Below are 23261 nucleotides of genomic sequence, written 5' to 3' on the forward strand. Positions count from 1 at the left end.
TCTCTCTCTCTCTCTCTCTTTTTTTTTTTTTTAAGTATAACGAACGCAGGCTACCAGAACAATATATGAATGGCGATTTCTTCTGGTCCGTTTATAGTAACTTATTTCTGCGTCAAGAGTGAGACTGCATGTTTCTGCGCTTGACCAAGTCTAATATGGCATGTTTAGTTGGGATTTCACAATGTAAGCGTAAGATTGTGTACCTCAAGATTAGCTGAAAAACTAATGTATTTTCTCAACAGCGGAGCGGAGCAGGAAACTGCGCCAAATCCACTAGTGGAAGTTGCTACTGCTGAATCGATTGATTTGTTTATTTGATGATGCTATAAATGTCGACAAATTCTGTCACCGGCTTTTTCGGGGTATTTCATTCCCGTGCTCATGAGGCTAGCCAGACAGCATGAGTAAGTAACGAGACGACGAGTGGACACACACAAAGCCGAATATTTTAGCACCGGTACGCTTCACTCGGTAGCAAATGCAGCGAAGGACATTTGGTAGAATGTGCACATGAACGCGCTAGCTGAACAACAAGCAATGGAAGGAAACGCTGCAATACACAAAAAATGCAGACTCATCACGACAATGAGTTGTGAATATGCTTCCGAGTGATGAGGAATAATAGATATTATTCAGAAAATGTTTTAGATCTTTGAAGTGTCTGCAAATGCTGCCGATGATAATTCCGGAAATGCATCTCCGGAAATGTTTTGGTCATATTTTAGCGAGTCCCTGAATGAGGGACAGCGTGCTGATTCCTTCCACGGAACTGCGGCGGTAAAGTCAAGGGACAACCCGACCCAGAACCGAACGGTCACGCGTCCGAACCGTGCCGGGGACAGGAATAATTTTATACGCCAATTTCTTTCTTTTTCTCCGCAACTGCAAAGACACGTACGCTGAAGTTGCACGTTGGACTTGTGCGCATGTTACATTAAGGGCCTTGGGCGTAGGGCGCCCAACACAGGACAAAAAAAGAGCCACGGGATACACGCGGATATACACGGCGCTATGCGTGTACGTGTGTGTGCGTGTGTGCATTTTTGTGTCGTTCTTTCGTCCTGTGTCGCGTGGGCTACGCCTAAGACCTTTAGCAGTACGCTAAAAGCCGTGACCAGCTTAATAGCTGTACATGTGGCTTCTGAAAGTACAACAAGTGAGCAATCGTTGGAACGTCTCTTCTAGCACTGCGGCCGCGAACGGACAGTGGGCTTTTGCGCTCGTCGCATTGGGTGACGCGAACCGTCTCGCAGCCCCGTGTCGATGACACAGAGCAGACATGCGACCCGGTCGACGAAACGCGCAGCATGGGCGAACAATCCGAGCCACTCGCCAGGAAGCGAGGTCTCACGTGCGGGTCGCATGATGGCATGCGAAGCCTTCTGCACCCGATCTCGAAGGGAGCCTTCGGGGCAGGTGCGGAGGCTGCGAATGACGACACGTGCTCGGCGGTGGTGTCGATTGTGTGCGCCGTTGAACATGCACGTGTCGCCTTTCGGCGCCACGCAGCGCACACGTCACACACCAGCCGGTGCTGCAGGAAACGACGATGACGCCTTTGCAGCTGCGTCAGAAGGGCATCGTCATCGGCCTCGATCGCTACGTGTTCAGCGTAGGCTGTCACGGATACACTAAACAGAAATTACTGGAACCGCAAAAGGGCACTGTACCAACCGGGCATCCACTAGACGTAACGCGGCGGTCTGCCGCGCCTGGCGACACTGGGGGCGGGCGACGCGACGCGCGCGCGCGATACGCGGTTAATAAACAGCTCCTCGCTTGCCTGTCCGGCGTGTGGTTGGTCTACTCCCGCGCGCACGCCGTGACAGACGAAACACGCACAACCTTCTATTCACGTATACATCCCAGGTGATGGAAAAGCAAGCCAAGGGATCGGCTATTGCGCCACGCTCGTAACTCTTCCAATATAATTTCCTCCATACATTGCTTGCTCCTGCCACGGGCATTCACACATCGCTTACGTCCGGTTGCGGACAGCCGAACTTGTCCGGAACAGGGACCTGAGTGGGTCTGTAGGGGGCAGCGTGGCTGGAGGCCACTCGCTTTTCAGCGCGTACTGAAACCCGAACCACGAAACGAACTGCGGGTCTTCGTGATATGCACGCACTACGATAAGCTAATTTAGCGAGTCGTAATTGTAAGACTAGCATAATATGCGGCTAGTTATTGCGCTGCTACTACTATCTTTTTTAACCCGGCAATATAGTATGTCCTCCTGCAGCCGGAAACTCATACACCTGCAGCTGAGGAAAGAGAAGGGAGACACGGCCCTGTTATCGCTGGTTCCAGTGTAGCTGGAGAAAGTTACGAAAAGAGCTCCGCGATAACGTCGCGTGTAAGCACGCCAGTACTATTGATGACTAAGCATCACCTTTAGGCGCTTGGTTGCATTCACGTCACGCTTCGCTGACGGCCCAGGTAATGACACCTGTGTATTTATTTATTTATTTATTTATTTATTTATTTATTTATTTATTTATTTATTTATTTATTTATTTCTTCATACTGTCAACCCTCTGCTGAGGGTTCTTACAGGGAGGGCTTAAATACAGGCAGACCATATATACAGGTGCATCAAGCGGCAGCGGAATCACAAAAATACATGTTTAACAATTTTTCAAATTCGCAAATATCACTGGCATCTGCCACAAAGCTTGGTATCGCGTTCCAGAGTTCAATCACGGCAGGGAAAAACGAAAAGCGGAACACATCACTGTGAGCAAAGTATGGGCGTAAAACATATTGATGATTAACACGACTGCTTCGTTTTCCTGGAAGCTGCACATACTCATCTTTGTTGATTTTGAAATGTCCATGTAGTATTCTAAAAAACACTTTCAGACGATTTTTTTGCCTTCGTACTTCTAGTGTTTCCAGTTCACAAGACTGCAACATCAGTGTAACGGAATCTAAACGGCGGTACTTTGAGCATATGAAGCGCGTAAGTCCCGAGTTTCTATATCTGTCGCGACGCAAGCTGCCGACGTTCACGTAAAATTCGGTCGATTCAGGCTACCCGAAGTGTGTTGTCCGTAAAATTTGTTCAAGCAAAAATAAATTGCTGTGTAGAGGTGTTAGAGGTGTTTCGTGCGTTCTTCTCTGCTTTATCAGTCATTCTTTCCTCACTTCCTGAGCTTGTATCTCCATATCTCCATTTCTTGAACATTGTACGAATAAGCAAACATCTTACGAAAGTGAAACTCGGCATCCAACCTAATGTAGCACGAAGCCACAAAGCAAATTCATAGAATCCTACGAAAAAAAAAAAAAGCTATCAGTCAAAAAAAAAAAAAATGCGTGTGGTTCCGGGACCGAACCATGCAATTTCTTCGGAACGGGATAGTCATTGTACCAAGTGGTAGCAAACCACAATTCCGGGAAATCCTTTTTAGTCATTTTGTCTGCATGTGACCTGTTAACAGTACGCTCACTTCTGTACTGTTGCCGAATATGCGACATTGACGAGGCGGGCTCTTGCACTGTAGACGTTGCAGACGAGACGGCAACTTGATCCTGAGGGAGACGCGGTACTTGTGGATTTATGTGACCGCGCTCGTGGATAGCTGATGGCAGCGGTCGATTCCACTCCACAACGAGTACGTATGCCGAGACATGCTTTCTTCGCCGATCGATTTGCTCACGCGCGAAGGGCATCAAGCCATTTCGCATGAACGTGTCCCTAGTCTGTCGCGGCCGCTCAAACAATGAGACAAACGGTGCCAAGAGGATATCATACATTGCGTGTGTCTTTACGCACATCGAGGTCAGCTTACTTTGAGAGTCCTACTGACACAGGGCTCTTCGCTTGGTCTTATCGACCACGGGCCACGCATATTTCTTTTTTTTTCATTTAAGATGTGACCTGTGCGCGCCTTCAGGGCGTATCTCAGCCGACGATACGTGCAGTAGTGTTGAAAACTCGTGAAACAGCTTATGAAAAGAAAGGGCTCGTCAGACAGAATTCATTAACGATGACCAGCTTCCACCAAAGTGAAGCTACGTCACCCACAAGTTGTTCTAAAGGATAATGATTCACTTTGTACGAGAAGAAGGAAAACAAAGGGCCTAGATTTTTCTTAATTACGACCATATAAAGCCACAGGGCAATGAAACCAAGGAAAGCATAGGGGTAATTAGCTGTGTTCGAAACTGAAATGTACAAATTAATGAACAAAATGGCAATTAAAGTGGATGAAAAGATAACTTGTCGCCGGCGGGGACTGAACCCACATCCTTTTGTCCCTCTCAAATGCAACTTCACATTGCAATTGGTGGGACTGCCAATTCGCGAGCTTAAGCCACGATATTTCTTTCATTTTTTCCAGGAATCAATTCGCTATAACTTTAATAACACGAAGCATCAACAAAACCGACTTTTTGGTGTCATCTTGCTCACGTTTTTCGTTTTCATTGCTTGATTTGATATCGTTACTTATTATCATAATACAAATGTTGGAACTAGTTGCCTGCTTCCCTGCAACGTTACGTTGTTGCAGGAATGAAAATATGATGCTAGGTGAACTGAAATCTTGCAGCTAAGCGCGTCTTGTCACGTTCGCGACAGAGCTCTCTCTCTCTCTCTCGCGCGCGCGCATGCGCACACAGAGGCACGCGCGCGCTCACAAACTGACTGAAGTTCTACTTGTAGGCTTCTCCACGGAATCGAGGCAGTGTCCCTACTCAGCTAATTGAAAATTGAAAGGCGCGGTACCATGCGCCTTCATGCGCGCTATCATACTGAACTGTTTCATATTGTTCCTTCTACCCGCTGTGGTAGCCCAGTGGATGTGGCCCTGCGTTGCTGAGTTCGAGGTCACGGGTTCGATCCCGGTCGCGGCTTCCGCATTTCGATGAGGGCCCAAATTTAAAAATAATAATAATAAACGCTAAAACGCTGCTATTCTTAGATTTAGGTGCATGTTAAAGAACCCCAGGTGGTCAAAATGAATTTGATGTCCCCCACTTCAGCGTGTCTCATAATCATTGCGTGGTTTTGACACGCAAAAGCTCCGAATTTAATTTATTTTAATATTCTTCCCCTCTCCCTCTCTCTCTATGGGACGCGACGCTGTTATGCTACGCGTGGCGTTTGCCAAGAATCAGTGCAACCACAGAATTCGGAACAGATATGTTCACATTCATGACTGCTGTGAATTGACGTCCAAAATCAGTTCGTACCATCGGTCCGGCAGCTTTGTAGCCGAAAGCGAAAAAACCCGACAAATTGATAGACTTGGCTCGATTAAACTTCAAAATAAAATTTTAAGCGATGTGTACATTAATGTGACATATCCGAATTAAGTTGTGTCAGGTGAAGATGGGGCGCTTTGGTTGTGCTCGCTGGTGAAATTATCTGGGCCCCTCCTCTGGCGATGTGTCTCAGCCTTTATGTTTCTTTGGGACATTAAGCTCGCTCGTTCAACCAATCAATCAATCAATCACTCAATCAATCAATCAATCAATCAATCAATCAATGAGATGTGCTGATAAGCGGAAATTTGGTTAGTCAATACATACATATCCGTGCTTTTAAGGTTAAAAATTACAGGGTCTCAAGATCTCTCTTAAGAGGTGAACCTCTTATCATTCGCCTCTTCCTCTTTGCCTCTTCTCTTTCTCTTCTTTCTTTTAGTCATTACTGCTCACTACGAAGTATTTAGTCATTTGTAATCAATTGTGGTCATTACAAGCCGTCGTTAGACATGTTGGTCATATCATAGTCATTAGTAGTCATCACAAGTCTTTTCAGTCATTATTAGTCATTACTGGTCATTACTAAGCGTTTTAGTCATTTCTAAAGAATTGTCGTCGTCCCTAGTTGTTAGATATAATGGTCATTTCGTAGTCATTACTAGTCATTACCGTCATTATTAGTCATTACTGCTCACTATTAAGCATTTCAGTAATTTGTAATCAATTGTGGTCATTGCAAGCCGTCGTTAGATATGTTGGTCATATCATAGTCATCAGTAGTCATTACAAGTCATTTCCGTCATTATTAGTCCTTACTGGTCATACTAAGCATTTTTAGTCATTTCTAATCAATTGTAGTCGTTACAAGTTGTCGTTAGACATATTGGTCATTTCATAGTCATTAGAAGTCCTTTCAGTCATGATTACTCATTACTGCTCACTAGTAAGCATTTCTAATCATTTGTAATCAATCAGCAGGTTACGTTGGGTGGCTCTCCCACTGCACTGATGTTAACAAAAATATAAGCGCGAAATCACCGACTACACTTTTATGCATACAAAACCATCGAAGATCATATATAAAAGGTGGTGCATCAGGTTATTATTTCTTCTTTTTTTTTTCGATGCACGCCTGTACACTATGGGATCCCAGAAAGCACTCTAGGTGATGCAGCTGCCGTGCATGCATAAAAACGGGCCCCCAGTGTTTCATGCAGCATATTCCTTATTCTCGGAAAGACGCATTCTCTATATTTGGTAGGAGCACCTGGATTGATCAGCGGCCCAGGTGGGTGGAATTATTCTTGTGCCGGCATGGAAAGGAAGGACTGAGGCGACAGCACAAAGGCCGGAAGAAGAGCGTTGGTTTATCGCAGTGACTAGGATTTATACACTCGGAGATGGCGTGATCAGGCACTCTACAAGCCCCTGGTTTATCGTCATGCTTGCATGCGCGATAAATTTCTTGACGGGCACTCTTTCAACACCAGTCCTTCAACAAGAGCTCGGCGAGAGAAGTTTTGTAACATCCCATCGATGTTCGTGGATCGGTATCGAGCACGCCCGACATACTTTTACGCATAATTGTGCACCCTGTTAGGCCGCAGAGTCCTCGCGGCTATGCATTCTTCGACCACTTACAAAATGGTGCGGTAAGACAGACGTTGAGAGACGCTATATTGTGAGCACAATGATACCAGATCTGTGCCCAACCGAAACGTCGAAAACATGAGCGCTTGCGGCCTTGAAAGTAGTTCGAACGATGGCGAAATCATTGGGGTGCTTGCTATTAGGATAACCGCTCACGCGGTCTACCATTGGAAACGCGCCTTAGACGCATCAATTTATTATCTGAAATCGCGTACATAAACATTATTCTGGCATTGAACAGCGACAGCTGTTGTGGTCCCTTCGCCGCGAACAATGGAAATTCTGAGCGTTGACAAGGAGCATCGCAAGGCAAAGCCGGCTGCTTTTCGACGCAGCGCTTAGTGCTGCCAATGTAGAGCTCGCAGTAACCAACCGAATCGGAGGTGCCGCTCGTCGAAGGCGCACAAAGCGTGCGCAAGCTCGCTTCTTCAGCGCTTGCTGTACAAGCTCGCGCGCGCTCTGCAGGGACTTGAGTTTTCGTTAGTGCGCGCCTTTTTGTTTGTGCGCGTTCATGTTTATGAGTACAGTGCATGTCAATGCTACTTGCCAAGAGCATGCTAATAAGTGCACCCCTTTGCGCAGTCCTTCCGCGGGGGCATTTACCGGAGCACGGCGGACGGCTCGAGCATGTCGACGACCAACCTGGCCGAGGACGCGGCCCCGCCCGCCGTGCAGCGGCCGGCCGTGCTCCCTTCGCTGCCGGCGCAGGGCTCCAAGGAGCTGGAGGCGGCCGACACCGAGGACACCGAGTCGGCGGGCGGAGCGGCGCCCACGCCTCGAGGGGGCGCCTGCCGAACGTTCCTGCGGCACAACCGGCTCACCGTGGCCACCATAGCGGCCGTGGTGGCCGGCATCGTGCTCGGAATCGTACTCAGGCCTCTAGGTGAGCGCCGGGTAGAAGCAGCGTTTTGCGGAGGCTTACACTGTAAGGCTGGTGGCGGTGGTTAGGTTAAGGAGTAGTGGCAGTATCACCAATAAATAATCACTTATTATTGCGCTTATAGAGTAATACGTAAGACAAAAGAAGGAATGTCTGGTAGATAAAACAACGCGAGGTGGAGAAACAAATAGGTAAACAGAGAACGATGAGGCAGGCGTAAAAGGGAGTTTATCATATAACATGATTATCTATATCTATACAAAACACAGGAAATGAACTCTGAAATATATCAATACAGGCAGAATGCTCATTACACGTTCTTTGGAGTCGAGCTATAGGTGTGCAACAAGCCCGGGTAGCAAATGTGGAACGTTGCCTGGTACACTGTTGAGGCACGGAAAATTGCACATGATTAAGAGACTTTGGGCAATGTATAATGCCATGAATTCCTTTATAGAGGAACAAAAGGCCCGACTTAATGCGTCTTGATTTTAGAAGTACGAGTTGAGGTATATATGGGAGGGCTGGACTATATATGGTCGCCAGAACGGCAAAAGCGGTACTTGAAAAACAGATATCAGTTTATTTTGGACTCGTTCAATGCGGTCAAACTTATATTTGCACTTCCCGCCCCAAACTGCAGACGCATACTCTAGTAGTGGAAGGCACACAGCAGAATACAACTTCATAAAGGCGACAGGGGAGTGGAAGTCATGTGATATGCGACAAATACCAAGAGCGCGAAGGGTACGTTGTTTCGCATACTCAGTGTGTACAGAAAAGATTGGAGTTTTGTCGAAATACACACCAATATGTTTTATTTCATCGACCCGAAGCATCCCGAAGGGTGTATGAAAATAGCACATGGTGTGTTTTCCGCGTATAACTCAAACTCGTAGTTTTGGTAGCATTTTAGGGTAGCCTATTGTTTCTGCACCAGTTTGACAGTGAAAAAAAAATGTCTTTTTGGAGGTCGATTCAGTCCTGAACACTGTTGGCAGCTTTAAATAGCGTTAAGTGTCGCATTGCTGACGAAATGTCATTTATTAAGAGTAGGGAGAGAAAAGGGCCAAGAACGTATCCTTGAGCAACTCCACTTGTGACCTCAAGCTGATAGAACTCTGTCTATTAACGCCGACGAAGCACGATCTATTGCTTAGGTAATTTGATACCAGGGCAGTGATGAAAGAAGGTATGTCCATGTGAGAGAGCTTTGTAATAAGTAGCTTATGGCAAAGTACATCAAATTATTTACTTAGCTCAAAGTCAGGAGCGTCTGATTGGCTCCTATTACGTACCACACCGTAAGCATGGGTTATAAGTGTGTGTCACAGACCGGCGCCAACCATGTTATATATATATTTCTTTAGAGTGCGTTTTTCGGGCATCCCGTTCCGAGGCTACGGGAAGAGGCCGCGAGAGAGGGCGGAGAGGACTGCCCAGGGTCGAGGGGCATCTGGAGACGGTCGGCTTTGCGAATCGCGCACGCGGCTGTTCTTCGGAGGCGGCTTCGCTGTCCCCTTCGACGGAGTCGGGGCTTGGCCGCGGTGTAAGATTACCAGAGTGGAGCAGGCAGAGCGCACGGTGAAGAGAGTTGTGCGCCCTGTGTCCACTGTTCGGTCGCTTCCGCTGGTCGGGATCGCGGAGACGGCCGGGCCATAAATCGACAGTGCACATGCTGTCTTCGGTGGCGCCGAGAAAAACGCCCGTAAATAACCGCTGGGCACAGCACTGTCTTCCCCCAGCGTCTTCCGCCCGCTCGTTAGCAGTTCGGTGGGAAGGGACACAGTCGGTTGGAAAGAGGCAGCGAAGAAGGTTGTGTGAGTCTTTGCGGCGTGCGGGGCCGAATTCCTGCGGACGAGGCGCGCTCTTCATCGCTCCGGGCCCGCCGCCTTCGAGCCATCGCCGCAACGACTGCCACCCGAGCCGTCCCCGTTCTTCGCCGCGCTCCGATATGGTCTGTCCGCCGGCTTGTCCTCTTCTTCTTTGTTCTGTTAACTCTCAATGACTCCTGTGCCTCTAAACTCCTTTGTTTACTGTTGTTGTAACCCTGCCTGATTATTGTATGTTCTGGTCGTGTTTCCAATTGTGTGTGCTTCTCGCCAATTATGTTCGTTCCTACTTTGAGTTCTTTGTTCCCTTATTGTCCGTGATCAGTTTTGTGTATGATTAAATGCTTGTTATCCCCCTTCAACGAGTTGCTTCGTGATTGCCGATGCACCGATACACGGGCGCCTTGCTCGGGCTGACCAACCCTGAATAAATCAATGTTGCACAAGGACCTCTCGCTTGTAGGCCAGGGCGAAGCGTAAAGCGGACCCCTGTGTTCCGTCGGCTTGCGCCTGGCAGCCGGATCGGCGAGCGACTTGTAGGTTTTTGTGACAGTGTGACCAAGTTCGTTGCTGTGGAACGCCCCGCTGCAAAGCCACGCTGTTAATCTATTAAAATGTTCTTAGCGCTAACAGAAAGCAGGGAATGCAGTACAGATTCATGCACTTTGGACGCACGCAGAGGATAGATAAAGGCCGGTCGTTAGAAACTGCAGTTATAGCACCCGATTTGTGTATGGGCACTACCCGTGCTGCCTTCCAAGCGCTAGGAAACGTAACTTAGAGAACTGTTCGAGATGCTTGTGAGAACAGGGACAAGAATGCTTTCGTACGTCTTAGGCAGTGCGGGAGGGATACCATCAGCGAGCGCACAAAAAAAGCAAAGTTTGAGGCGCTTCATGCAGTTGGAAACAAAGTCTTCATTGAGTGATCGCGTAGACATCGTACCAGCCTGAGAAGAAAAGTTCATTGAGGTAAAAGCATTGTTTACGCCAAATACAGAACAGAAATGTTCTGCAAAGGTATCAGCAGTGTTCGAGACAACATCGCCACATACATCTTCGGCGCTCTTTTTAAGAGTGAGAGCGCATGTAGCTCAAGAAATATATTGAATTACGTGTCATGCTAGCTTCAACACGTTCAAAGCGTTTGTAGTGATCAATGTTATAATAAAATTTGCAAAGAAAACGACAGCGTTTAAGTTCAATTTTCCACGTATCATCGGCTCAGAAGGCAATGAAGGCACTTTTGTGCTTTCTGTGAACGTCTGACTTTTGCGAGCGCCTTTCACTCTTCAGTGCTGTCCGTGCATGTCTCTCTACCACCATCTGTCTCTCTCTGCCCCTTCTTTTTATTCCTCTTCTCCCGTCCCCCTGCGCAGGGTAGCCAACCGGACTCTTGACTGGTTAACATCCCCGCCTTCCTTTTATCTCTCTATCTATCTAGGCCTGTATGCCCGATTTTCTGTGTACATGGTCTTTCAGTTTTATTGTCGTTTTTAGTTCTTTAGAAAACCAATGAAGGAACGTTGACTTTTTGACTGGTTTTATAAGTATGAATATGCGCATGCCATGTTCAATGACTTCCGTAAACAAATTAACTTGTTCATTAACATCAGCTGCCCCGTCTACGAAGGACCCGTCAACATTTTGAAGATAATGGTATAAGCCAATGTAGTCTCTAAGGGAAATGGTGAAGCTGCGTTTGGTGTTCTTATCGGAACGGATGCTGCGTTCCTGAGCTGCCAGAATTAAAGGAACACTTAAGGGAGGGTGGAACTTATCTGGCGCAACCTGATGAACGTTGCTACGCATGACGGAAACAATATTAATATTCGTAGTCAGAGATATTAGAGTGTTGCCACAGCAGGTCTCAGTGAAGTTTAGCTCCTGCATGGAAGTAAATGAGATAAAGTCAAGTAAGCAGTGGCATTCTTGAGAAATATAAAAGGAATTCTGGCAGACAGTATCACTAATCCCTGAAATTCCAGGTACATTAATGACAATAATTAACACTTAGTAGTTCTTACGCGAAATTATAACGGTTTCAATTTATGCCAGGATAAGACCAAATGCTGCAGGAGTTACGTCAGGTGCTAAGTAGAATGCACCAAGCAACAGCCGTTCCCCACCTGAACAGCGCATGTCTATGCAATGAGCGTCATGACCGCACTCTAGATTCAAGCGACGGACACATTCTATCGTGCTATCAAGAGCGACAAGGACGTCTTCACCCCTTTAATAATAATAATAATAATAATAATAATAATAATAATAATAATAATAATAATAATAATAATAATAATAATAATAGTAATAATTTCAAGAACACGGTGCTAAACTTTGATCAAAGCGATGTTTTCAATAATGCGCACTCACGTTGCGCGCGCCTAAATCTCAGTAAGCGAACGCTGTTGCATTTTGCACCACGGCTACTTCAGCCACCGTCTGCACGAGTCGAAACGACTGCTTAATTCTCTGCAGCAGGACACCGTAGCCAAAGCATACCGTTGCAAGGAAGAAGCAATCCACAAAGTAGAGGGCAGAACTAAACTTCCCGAGAGTGGAAATCCCACCAGGAAGAACAAGTGACGTCGAAGTGACTTCAAACAAATGGATGGGCGGCAAAGCGAAACGAAAACAAAACGTAGAAACAAAAGCAAAAAGGTAAGACTGAAACATATAGGCGTTCCTGCATCGACCAATAAGACCATCCTTGCTAATGGAGCCACCGGAGCAGTCCGAGGTAGACCCTGTTAGAATTGCTAGAGAGAATGTTGAGTATCCCTATATCCCTCGGCTTCGCGTGCACGAAGTAAATGTTGAGCGTCTATAAATGTTTCTTGGTGAATACCTTTAATTATAACGCTCAAGATATAACCGTGGTAGCTCTGGGGCTGTGCTGCAGAGCTCGAAGGCGCGGGTTCGATCCCCGGCGGTGGCAACCACATTTAGATGGGGGCGAAATGCAAAGAACACTCGTGTACTTAGATTTAGGTGAACCGCAGTTGTATCCATCCACCCATCCATCGCCAGGCGGTCAAAATTAAGCCACCACGACGCGCGTCGTGATGATATCGTGGTTTTAGCGCAAAAAAAAACGTCGGAATTTCGTTTTCTTTAACATATCATTGCGCAATTATCAAGCGTTGGAGCGCATATGGCAGGTATTATCGAGTGATGAAATCGCACTCAGTCGATTTCCTCGACATCGTGTATCGTGCGTAGTACCAATGACGACGATGCAATGATGCGCGTATGTCACGCGGCGCAGGACCCTTCTCGAAGCGCCAGCTGATGTACATCAACTTCCCGGGCGAGATGTTCCTGCGCATGCTGCGCGGCCTCATCCTGCCCCTGATCACCTCGAGCATGGTGGCCGCCGTGGGGGCGCTGGACGCGCGCCTCTCGGGCCGGATCGGCCTGCGCGCCGTCGTCTACTACTTCTCCACCACCTTCCTGGCCATCGTGCTGGGCATCGTGCTCGTCACGGGCCTGCAGCCGGGCGCCGGCGACAGCGACACGTCCACCTCCAAGGAGTCCAAGGCGCGGCTCGTCACCACCGCCGACACGCTCATGGACCTCATCAGGTGTGTATAGACGACAACTTTGGGAGGGGCTGAAGCACCTCCCTTCCAAATATCCGGTGACCTCGCGGAAACAAGAGAATTCGGCAGCATGTTACACTCCTGTAGCACGTGAAGGCGAACGCCTGCTGCACACGTGGTAATGCATTAAGTATGCGATCGGAGGGGTCAGACTCCTTGCTACACATAACGAGCTGCAGTGTGAAGTGCGGCGCTGTAGGTCGACCCCCTCAACGGCACATGCGAGCACCTAATTGCTCTACCTAAAGGTTCTTTCTTTCTTTCCGTCTTTTTTTATTTATTTATTTCCTTCGTTTTTTCTTTGTTCTTTCGTCCGTTCTTTCATTCTTTGGTTCCTTCGTTCTTTCGTTTCTTCATTAATATTCAGCCATTGCATCTTTGCTCGCTTACGTGGGTATGAGCCACTCCTGGTGATGGTATATTTTATATAATATTTTTGCATCACTGGACTAGCCGCTTTTTTCGGGTATGAGCTACTTGAGGCTTTCACCTTAATGTCACTTGTATGTGCCGTCGTGGTTCGCAAAACGCGCAATGCACTAGGCTCCGAGTCACCTTGTTTTTGGAGCCTGGTGTTGTTAGTTGTACTGCGAAGTGTTTCAGACCCTATGGTGGTTGATAGGAGGCGTTCATGAGGAGCAATTACCGGACTTTTGCAAGGCCAGGTCCGCCTGCAGCAGGCCACACCGCTCCTCCTCCTCACGACTCACGACCACTCGTTTCAAACTTGGTGTAGGTTGTGCGTTGGAGTCTTGTTCTAAAATGCCAGACAACATGGCACACCGACATCTTATTTTCACGAAGAGTTACTTATCCTATCTGCAATGTGTTACAAAGCTTGAACTGCAATCTAACACTTCGAAAAGTGCGTAAGCCTTGACCAAGACTTCCAGTGAGGAAAATGCTGGCAGACCTCTTCTCAATTTCAAACTTATTTATAAACTAAAGCAAGACCTGCACATTATTTCTTACTTTCCATTCCAATATATGGTAAAAATAGACTGTAAAGAGATATCGGCGCACTTTAGAGAAGCGACAGAAATGAAACTTGGCCGAGTGAAAGTGGGAGAGGCAGGCCAAAGGAGCGTTGTCCATATGGCTTGAATCGAGTTCCTTAATCGATATTTTCTTCTTTCCAGAAACGCTTTCCCACCTAACGTGATTGAAGCCTGTGTCACGCAAGTAAGTCTTCCTCTGCTTGTATACTGTCGCGCGCTCTCGCACTGCAATGTGCCTATTAAAATATTTCGGATTTGGCATGTTCGATTTCCGCCGTCACAAAAATGCCATAATCGCGGTCAACCTATCTTAAGTTGCTATTATAAAAAGGACTGAACTTGCAGACCATCTGAACCCGTTTTTATTTTTATTTCTAATAGTCATATTTATCTTTTCTCTTCGACCCAGTTTTCGACGATTGTTATCAAGCCACCAGGAAATGCGACCAATAGTAAGTTTGCGCTATTATTTATCACACGCTGGAGACAAAGAATTATTGCACTTAAGCCATTGAGTTTTTTTTTTTTTGTTCAGCAATAAAGAAAAAAATTCGCAAATATCGTGAAATGTACGCGCCCTTTGCGAGTGCATGGCATTTTCAATGTTTAACACGGCAAAAAAGAGCGTGGGTCATCCTGAAAGAGATTATGTAGGCATATTTATAAGGCATTGTGTACACGTAAAAAAACAAGTCCATCTATTTTGGGCTCTGCTTTGTTGCCCTTACTTAATATAGAGGTGCAAACGGCACATGCGGGACACAGGCATTTCGTATACCAGCGTACAGAGACGTTCGTGTCACTTTCCTAAATAATGATGTAGCGCACAGCTCGCACCGTAAATGTCAGAGCAATATATTATTAGGACCTATCGACGAGCAAACGTTGGGATAGTCGGCAGACCTTGGGTGAAAATCTGGCAGCAGAATTATTGCGTAAAGGTGAGGCCCCAGTGAACGTGACCACGAAGGGACAAATCTAGCTTCAGAGAACTCTACAAGTGTCGCCTGGCAACCTGAACGAGGAAGAAACGACGTGCACACTCACTTCATCGCAATTCCCCAGTGCTGCATTCCGGGATAACTATCTTGTTGTCTGTACTGATTCGAACTGAGCGAGTGAGAAGTTCGGTGACAGAAAAGGTCGAGAAGCGCAGACCGGGCAAAGATCCACAATTAACCGATGCTATAGACGCATCGTCAGCTATTGTGTAGCAAGAAAGGAGATGGCCGAGTTGCAACACGATAAGCAGTAAGGGCGTAGCCAATAATGTGATAGCAACCGAGACGGCCGCAACATTGGCTATACAGCAAGTGAACTGTGCTGCGTGAACCACCGACCTAAAATATAGCTCCTTTAACGGGCCAAGACTGCGCATGCAGTAGAGAGCAGCTAACGAACGTCTGCGGCGCTGTGTGATGCAGGTACTGGAACAATGACATTGCGAGTCCTCTAGAAATCTGTCTTGAGTATGGCCTCCTAGAACAACCTGTACTTGATGCTCCCGTAGCTGGTCATGAATGCCCGCCATAGGCGGTGTAGCGTGCTAATTAAGGCGCTTCCGAAGATTTTCAGTTGTCAGTCCCCAGGCCCAAGCGATCGCAGGTCTCAGGGTCACCATGGCCGATTCTTTAACAGACATATTTTATTTCTTTAAGCCTATAAAATTTTCTAAACATTTTTACTACATATACATTGCGGTCATCCCGGCGAGTTAAAGAGCAAAAAAAACTTCGTGGACGAAGATGCGTTAGTGAGTGAAACAACTTTATTTGGTCCACTATAGACGTAAGCAAACTCAACGTCACCTGGCTAGGCCCACTTGGGGACCATCAGGTGAAACCTGACGGCCCTCTCGCGAGCCCTCTGGACTGCCAGGATTTGAGAGGTCTGATCCTGGGCCCTAATTAGCTTCATCATTTCCTCTAGGGTGAAAGGGGTGTTTGCAATTCACGTGTTTGCAATCCAAGCGTGTGAGTGAAATAAGCACAAGATGGGGGATGAGACTTGACTCGATCACTCTACTTCGGCCAGCATCCATGTACGACTGGGACTACAAGACGGTACAAGACCCCGGCACAAACATCCTGGGCCTCATCGTTTTCTGCATCGCGCTGGGAGCCACCGTGGGACAAATGGGCGAGAGCGGAAAGCCCCTGCTCGACATATTCACCTGCCTATCCGATGCCATGATGATCATCACCAAGCTAGTCGTTTGGTGAGCCACGCACGTGTCTTCTTTTCAAGTGAACTTGTTTTCTATGACGCCTACGCAGCAGCGTTGTACTCTGTTCAGGCAGTCGATAGAATAAGGCGAGTTAGAACGGCTGACCTGAAGACACGTGACTAAATGGAAACGCAACAAGGCACATCGCTGAACTATAAGCTTAGCGTGTGTCGTCTCCCTTTTCTCCCGTGCATTCCGTTTAGCATGTTAACTTGCCTTAGCCGAGAACCAATTAGCTCAGTTGAATATCGTTCAGTCGGGAGCGCGCGAAATTCCTGCGAAGTCTCACCGCCCCCGTTTTTGCCGCTGTGATATAATATTGCTGAATATCCATCATGCTGTTTACGTACGAGACTGTGTCACATTAAAAAGACAGAGATCAACACCTCGAAATAATTAATGCCTTACGACGTTGATGTATGTAGCTTGCCATAAGTACACAAGCAGCGCAAACAGATAGATAGATAGATCAGTGCAGCTTCTCCGCCCTGGTTTGGAATGATAGAGGCTAGCCATTCACAGAAAGTCAGATTTTATGATACCGAAACCTTCACCGGCAAAGTTGATGAGAGGGGCCTGTGAATGCGAAAACCGGAATGACAGAAATAATGTGGACGCCATCTTCGTGCGATATGACTTTCTTCCATTTTTTAAAATGAGAAGGCAGCACACAACACTGCTTGCGAAAGGGGCAAGACATATGTCGTTGGATGTGCGGTGAGAACTATCGAATCCAAGCAGACTCCATAGAAACGAACAACGCGAAGATATGAAGCCGCTATCAAACTTAGCCTGAACACGCCGACACACTTCTAAGCGCTTCTCACTTCTGCGTACAACGCTCCATTGACAGTGCCCTGGAAATATTTACTTTGTCTAGTTCGTTCTCAAACCACAAGCATTCTTTCTTTAATGCAAATGCCACGCACTAAATAAGGAAGTCATAAGCACTTTGAGCCTGGCGTACTTTCAAAATATATGTGTATTTAATTGCGCGGATAAGCGCTACCGGCATTTCAAGTTACAGACGCGCTTGTGGGCGCGCGCGTATAGATTCAAAGGAGAGCAACGAAAAACCGCTCACCGTGTGCGGTTCGAATGACCCGAACCAAGGTGTCTACGCACTTGCCGTATAACGCCGAAATTCCCGGCAGACGCCTTCGGCGGTTCGGTATGAAAGATAGTTCTTCGCAGCGACGGCGCCGAGATCACAGCGATTTTTGGCAGGCACGAAAATGTTCGGCGCGTGCAGGTTCTCGCCCGTGGGCGTCATGTTCCTGGTGATGGCCAAGATGCTGGAGATGCAGGACTTCTCGATAGTGGCCGGTCAAGTTGGCCTGTACACCTTGACCGTTCTGCTGGGCCTCCTGCTACACGGCTTCGTGGTGCTGCCGCTGATCTATTGGCTCGTCATGCGGCAGCCGCCATTCCGCTTCCTGCTCGATATGCTGCAGGCCATCGCCACTGCATTCGGCACCGCTTCCAGGTACGGGAGCCTCCCGTGTGATGCTTCTCTCGCGACATCAATGCCCGTGCACCTGCCAGATTCCTGCGGATTTGAGATGCTATTGCTTATAAGGCTCGAAATAGCACTGTACCCAGCTTGAACTTGCTACAATTGGATCCCTGCCCAGGACATCTCTAGATTTGACTCTGCGAAACCGCAGCTGACGTAGTTGGAAAAAAAATAGGTGTATCTTAGGTGGACCGCAGATTATCATAATTAGCCAGCACCTCTCCATCTCGGCGTCCATCATAGGCAACTGTGCAAATTCGGGACGTAAAGCTAGACAATTTGGTATTGACTGCGAGTCGATTACTTCCGTCCTTTCGGAGACGTTGCATCAATCTGAAGAAATTAAAGTCTAAGTTACCATTCAGCACGTCCTTAAACACTTGTGACTCTTCTTTCGTCCTAATCTGAAGCTGTAAGTACAACGTACCGTTAGCCCCATGGGACGTGTCAAGTGCTTAAGAAGTAGGACGGGTACCTGAAGCGACGAGTTGTAGCGCTACGCGTTTGCACTCTGTTCAGTGTTTGCAAGAACGAATACCCCCCCCCCCCCCCCTCAAATACAGCGGAGGATAGGTGGCTCTCTCTATACCCTTCCCTTCCCTTCGAGCAATACTGGATTTAACTGAATTGATCGTACGAGAAACCAACAAACTATACGGACAGTTTGCCTATAGTCAAGTCACTGCATTCGCAGCTCTGCTACGCTACCGGTGACCATATCGACGCTGGAAGACAAGGTGAAAGTGGACCCGAAGGTGGTCCGCTTCTGCATCCCCATCGGAGCCACCATCAACATGGACGGAACGGCACTGTACGAAGCCGTGGCCGCCATCTTCATCGCCCAGGTGCGAAAAGTGCCCCTGGACGTCGGCAAGGTCATCGCCATCAGGTACGTCGTCTATCCACAGAGCTTCATACGCGTCAGTCCACGCGCCACTGGCGCACTGGGGGAGACGTCACGGTCAGCGGTGACGAAAATAAAAATGCGTTCATATCGTTTTGTAAAACTGACGAGCGGAAATGGCTGCGGGAATTATTCGGTCGACAAGAAAACGCTAACCGCGCTTTATTGCAATTTGCAGAGGTTCGGTTTCCTAAAAGGTAGAACCCAGGCAAGTGAATGAGCTTTCGCTCTTAATGCACATAGATAATTCAAGTGTAAGCCATTTTTGCGTTCACAGTGAGCGTAATTGTATACAGGGTGATCATTTTTAAGTTTTACGGAATTTTTAGAAATCGCCTGTGACAGATAACATAACACTTCTCCTTGAGCTGGACTATTCGAAGAGGCGGACTTTACTAGCATGAGAAATCGAAACACACATTCATCTAATTACCAAAAATTCACTAATAATTAATTAATAATTTTACGGGACATATCGCGATTTATGAATTGTAGCCGGTGAATTTGCAAGGTGTATCTCCTTGGAATGAATTTCCAGAATGACGAAAGTTTGGATATATGCGCCATCAAACTTGCCGTAAAATGCAGTGTTGTTCCACCCACTTCCTTAACAATACGCTCTTTTATGCATCGAAGCACAGAAGTAATTGTAACGCCCATGTAGCTCGTTGTACACTTCGGGAAATAATACCTCGAAACTGGTGTCGTCCTGAAAATCCATTTCAAGTTGACACCTCTTGCAAGCTCACCGGCCACAATTCGTAAATTGCAATATGCACCGTAAAGTAATTAATTTAAAAGATAATTAGTGGAATTTGTTGATTAGTTGAATCTGTGTTTCGATTTCTCGTGCAAGTAATGCCCGACTCTCTGAATGATCCAGCTCAAGGACAAGAATTATGCTATCTGCAACATACTATCTTTAAAAATTCCATTAAGCTTAAAAATGATCGCCGTGCACGTTCTCTTGAGTGGCATTCGTCGTATGAATAGTTGCGAGTGTAAGAGACATCTCACGTCCTTTCTTTCTACATCCATGACATAAAGTAGGGTGTTTGCGGTGATGAAAATATGCGTGATATCGCCCACACATTATACTGGCACAAACCGACGAGAGACGACACATTTGTACCGACGACATATTATACTTGAATATGAATAGTTGCGAGTGTAAGCGACATCTCACGTCCTTTCTTTCTACATCCATGACATAAAGTAGGGTGTTTGCGGTGATGAAAATATGCGTGATATCGCCCACATATTATACTGGCACAAACCGACGAGAGACAACGCATTTGTACCGACGACATATTGTACACCGATGACATATTTGTACCGCGTTTTTCCCCAAGTACACGCCTACGTCTTGGCTGGCTCACCCCCGTCGTCGGTCGTCGTTCTGTCGATAGACAAGCCAAGCCAAGTCATCAAAACCAAAGGCGAAGGCAACGCCACTTTTCTGCTCACTACAAACGAAGGCTTATGTGCACATTGTCAGTCAGGAACAACTCTTTATAACAATAGAAAGTATACTGCATTCCAATACTAATAAAAAGACCAGTAACCGCGTACTGTAGTAGAAGGTCACGGGGTGCACATATTATGCATCTTCATGTTTTTGCTGCGTGGGCCGCCAAAGGTCATTTTTCGCGACCTTTAGAGACGAATCAAAAATATAAATCCAGGTTTAATGAGAAAAACATGGCTCGTTTTAGCCACTGCGATAGGTAATCATTCCATCAGCGGGGTTATCTCGATTCATGTTCCGAGCGGTTGTCTGTCGCTCTAAGTCTTGAACATGACCAGAGAGCCGGGCTTGGTTACTCTGACGGCTTGACATCACTTGCACTGTTTGCCTATCCGCAACGCCTGTATAGCTTGATGCATTTCTGAGGTTAAATTGGAGTGATTTCGCAATGGAGGATGTTCACGTCACTGCAGCGTCACGGCAACCGCTGCCAGCATCGGCGCCGCTGGAATCCCGCAAGCGGGCCTGGTTACCATGGTGATGGTACTGAATGCGGTCGGGCTCCCTGCTGACGACATCACACTCATCATCGTCGTCGACTGGTTCCTGTAAGCATCTACGTGAGCACGGTTAAACTTCGCTTGAACGAATTTCAGGGTATTTCTGTAAAGTATTCGCATAAATGAAAGTCCGTTCAAGCGATGCATGCGTACAAGAACTTGCCTTGAATGAGAAATGCAAGAAAAAAAAGCTGAACAGCAGTAGAAATATATTTTGGCATTGCTCAGATATTCACACACATTCAACATGTTGCTAAAGATATATCTTCTTCAGTAGCGCTGGGTATATCGGAAGTCGGAAACTTAATGAATACGCTAAATTATTCCGGCACTAGCATCCACGGAAGAAAGTTTTCCTCCAGTGCATGCGAGGCACGAGGTCCGGGATTCGATCCCGCGACCTCGTGCTTAGCAGCTCAACACCATAGCTACTAAGCAACCGCGGCTGCTTTTGACAACCTGTTCTGTTGAATTACAAACGACCTTTATGATATTCACTTTCCTCTAGTTTCCCACCGGTAAAACTTCTTCGCGGCCTATGGTGCCTGAACACAACATCTCCCTCAACGCTTGGAAACGTCATGTGCGCACGAGGACAGAACGGTCGATTGTTATGTACACTGGGTCACATCTTAGTGACTTACGTTTTCTATTCACACGGAATGCTTGATGCCACCGCTAAAGCTACCATTCTTGCGGTTAATAGTACTTTATGATATTAAATCGTCCTCCTGTACCACGTTTTTTGCTTGCAATTCCGGACGCTTAAAACACATCGCAACGACGTCTGTGCGGCTGCCCGTATCTCGCAATCATGAAACACGAGAGAGTACAGTGCTGTCCACTGCTGTGTAGAGATCGCGAACGGCCTGCTTTGCTCTGGCCGGATAGTGTGATCAGGAGCATGCGTGGCCTAATAAACACAGAAACTTGCGCGTGTTGCATCCAACTAGAGCCGATGTTCGTAAGCGACTTTGTTATCTCAAACAGTCTGTGAGTGCGCTTCATTTTTTGCGAAAGGGCCCGCGCGCGTTATCAGCCCATACGCTTCACTCTATGGCATTTGCCGTGTCGCAAGCACCCGCAGACCGAGTGTAGACTAGTAGAAACAAAGGCGCTTTTCAACGTCGCCACTCGTCAAAAGCATTTCTACATGTCTGTTAGGCCGCACATGCTCCTGGGCACACTATCTCGGACCCAGCAACTGCCGCCAGGTGTCGCCCTGCAGAGGAAAGCCTATAAGATTGCAGTAAAATTGAGTATGAAGAACCGCTGAAGAATATGGAAGAAAGTAAATGGGCTGGGAGAGTTTTCAGGCTTCTGTACTGGTAAAACATTGATTCACAGTGGAGGAAAAGAACTAGGAAGCTTACCAGCAAGTATGCGGCCTGTAGGGTGGGCAACACAGCAACAAAGAAGGTCAAGCGGAAAGTTAGAGAGGCTGAAATAATCTCATGGGTGGCGGCAATGGAAAAGAAACCTGCCATGAGTAACTACTTAAGATGAAAAAACGAAATCAGGAAAGAAACAATTTATGATAACTCAAAGGGAAGCTCATTACTTTTCGAAGCGAGATCAGGATGCCTTAGAACACGCACCTATAAAGCTAGATATAAGAAGAAGAAGCACGTGCTTGCTGCGGTAAAGCTAGGGAAACTATGGAGCATGTCTTATTAGAATGTGAAGACGCCTACCCGGCGGTCGATTTAGGCACCACTGGCCTCCTTGAAGCCCTTGGGTTCAGCGGGAGCAGTGGAAAATTGAACATGTCCGCAATAGCCATTAGCAAAAGGCGATTGGAGGACTGATGGAAGAAAAGTAGGGAAACGACAAAAAACGGAGACGTACAAAAGCACAGTTCGCAATAGGGGAACAGAAAATTTGGGTGTGGTAGTTCATAGTGTTTTTTTTTATTGTTTAACCTAGGCAGGACATTAGGCAGTATAATAGCAAGAGCTTGGTGGCGCAACCCACCACCCCGTTCCAAAGGGGACGCTCATAACATCCATCCTGCAGGAAAGCTCATTACTTTTCCAAGCAAGATCAAGATACCTTAGAACACGCACTTATAAAGCGAGATATAAGAAGGAAGAAGAAGCATGTGCTTGCTGCGGTAAAGCTAGATAAATGGTAGAGCATGTTTTATTAGAATGTGCAGATATCTCTCCAGCGGTCGATTTAGGCATCTCTGGCCGCCTCGAAGCCTCTGGGTTCAGCGAGAACAGGATGAAAGTTAACATGTACGCAGTATAGATTAGTAAGAGGCGATTGGAAGACTGGTGGAATAAAAATAGGCAAACGACAAACAACCGAGGCATGCAAAAACAAAGTCCACAATAGGGATTCAGAAACTTTGGTTATGAGAATTCATCGTGTGTGTGTGTGTGGGTGGGGGGGGGGGGGGGCTT

General features: G+C 47.0%; 1 protein-coding gene across 4 annotated transcripts in view; it reads left to right on the forward strand.

The window, feature by feature from the left end:
* The window catches only part of Eaat1 (Excitatory amino acid transporter 1), a 76245-nt gene that overhangs the window by 49905 nt on the left and 3079 nt on the right, over positions 1-23261 (forward strand). For 3 of the 4 annotated variants that reach the window (XM_055075467.2, XM_072285599.1, XM_050186458.3), the window contains exons 2-9: positions 7447-7747; positions 12847-13162; positions 14320-14362; positions 14588-14630; positions 16213-16396; positions 17658-17891; positions 18616-18810; positions 20767-20901. In XM_055075467.2, coding sequence (XP_054931442.1) covers positions 7447-7747; positions 12847-13162; positions 14320-14362; positions 14588-14630; positions 16213-16396; positions 17658-17891; positions 18616-18810; positions 20767-20901 — 1451 coding nt within the window. Of the gene's footprint in view, positions 1-3506; positions 3618-7446; positions 7748-12846; positions 13163-14319; positions 14363-14587; positions 14631-16212; positions 16397-17657; positions 17892-18615; positions 18811-20766; positions 20902-23261 lie in introns of all 4 variants that reach the window. The other variant, XM_055075468.2, reaches the window with a different exon arrangement.

This window comes from Dermacentor andersoni, chromosome 11 (genome assembly GCF_023375885.2).
Source record: "Dermacentor andersoni chromosome 11, qqDerAnde1_hic_scaffold, whole genome shotgun sequence".
NCBI lineage: Eukaryota > Metazoa > Arthropoda > Arachnida > Ixodida > Ixodidae > Dermacentor > Dermacentor andersoni.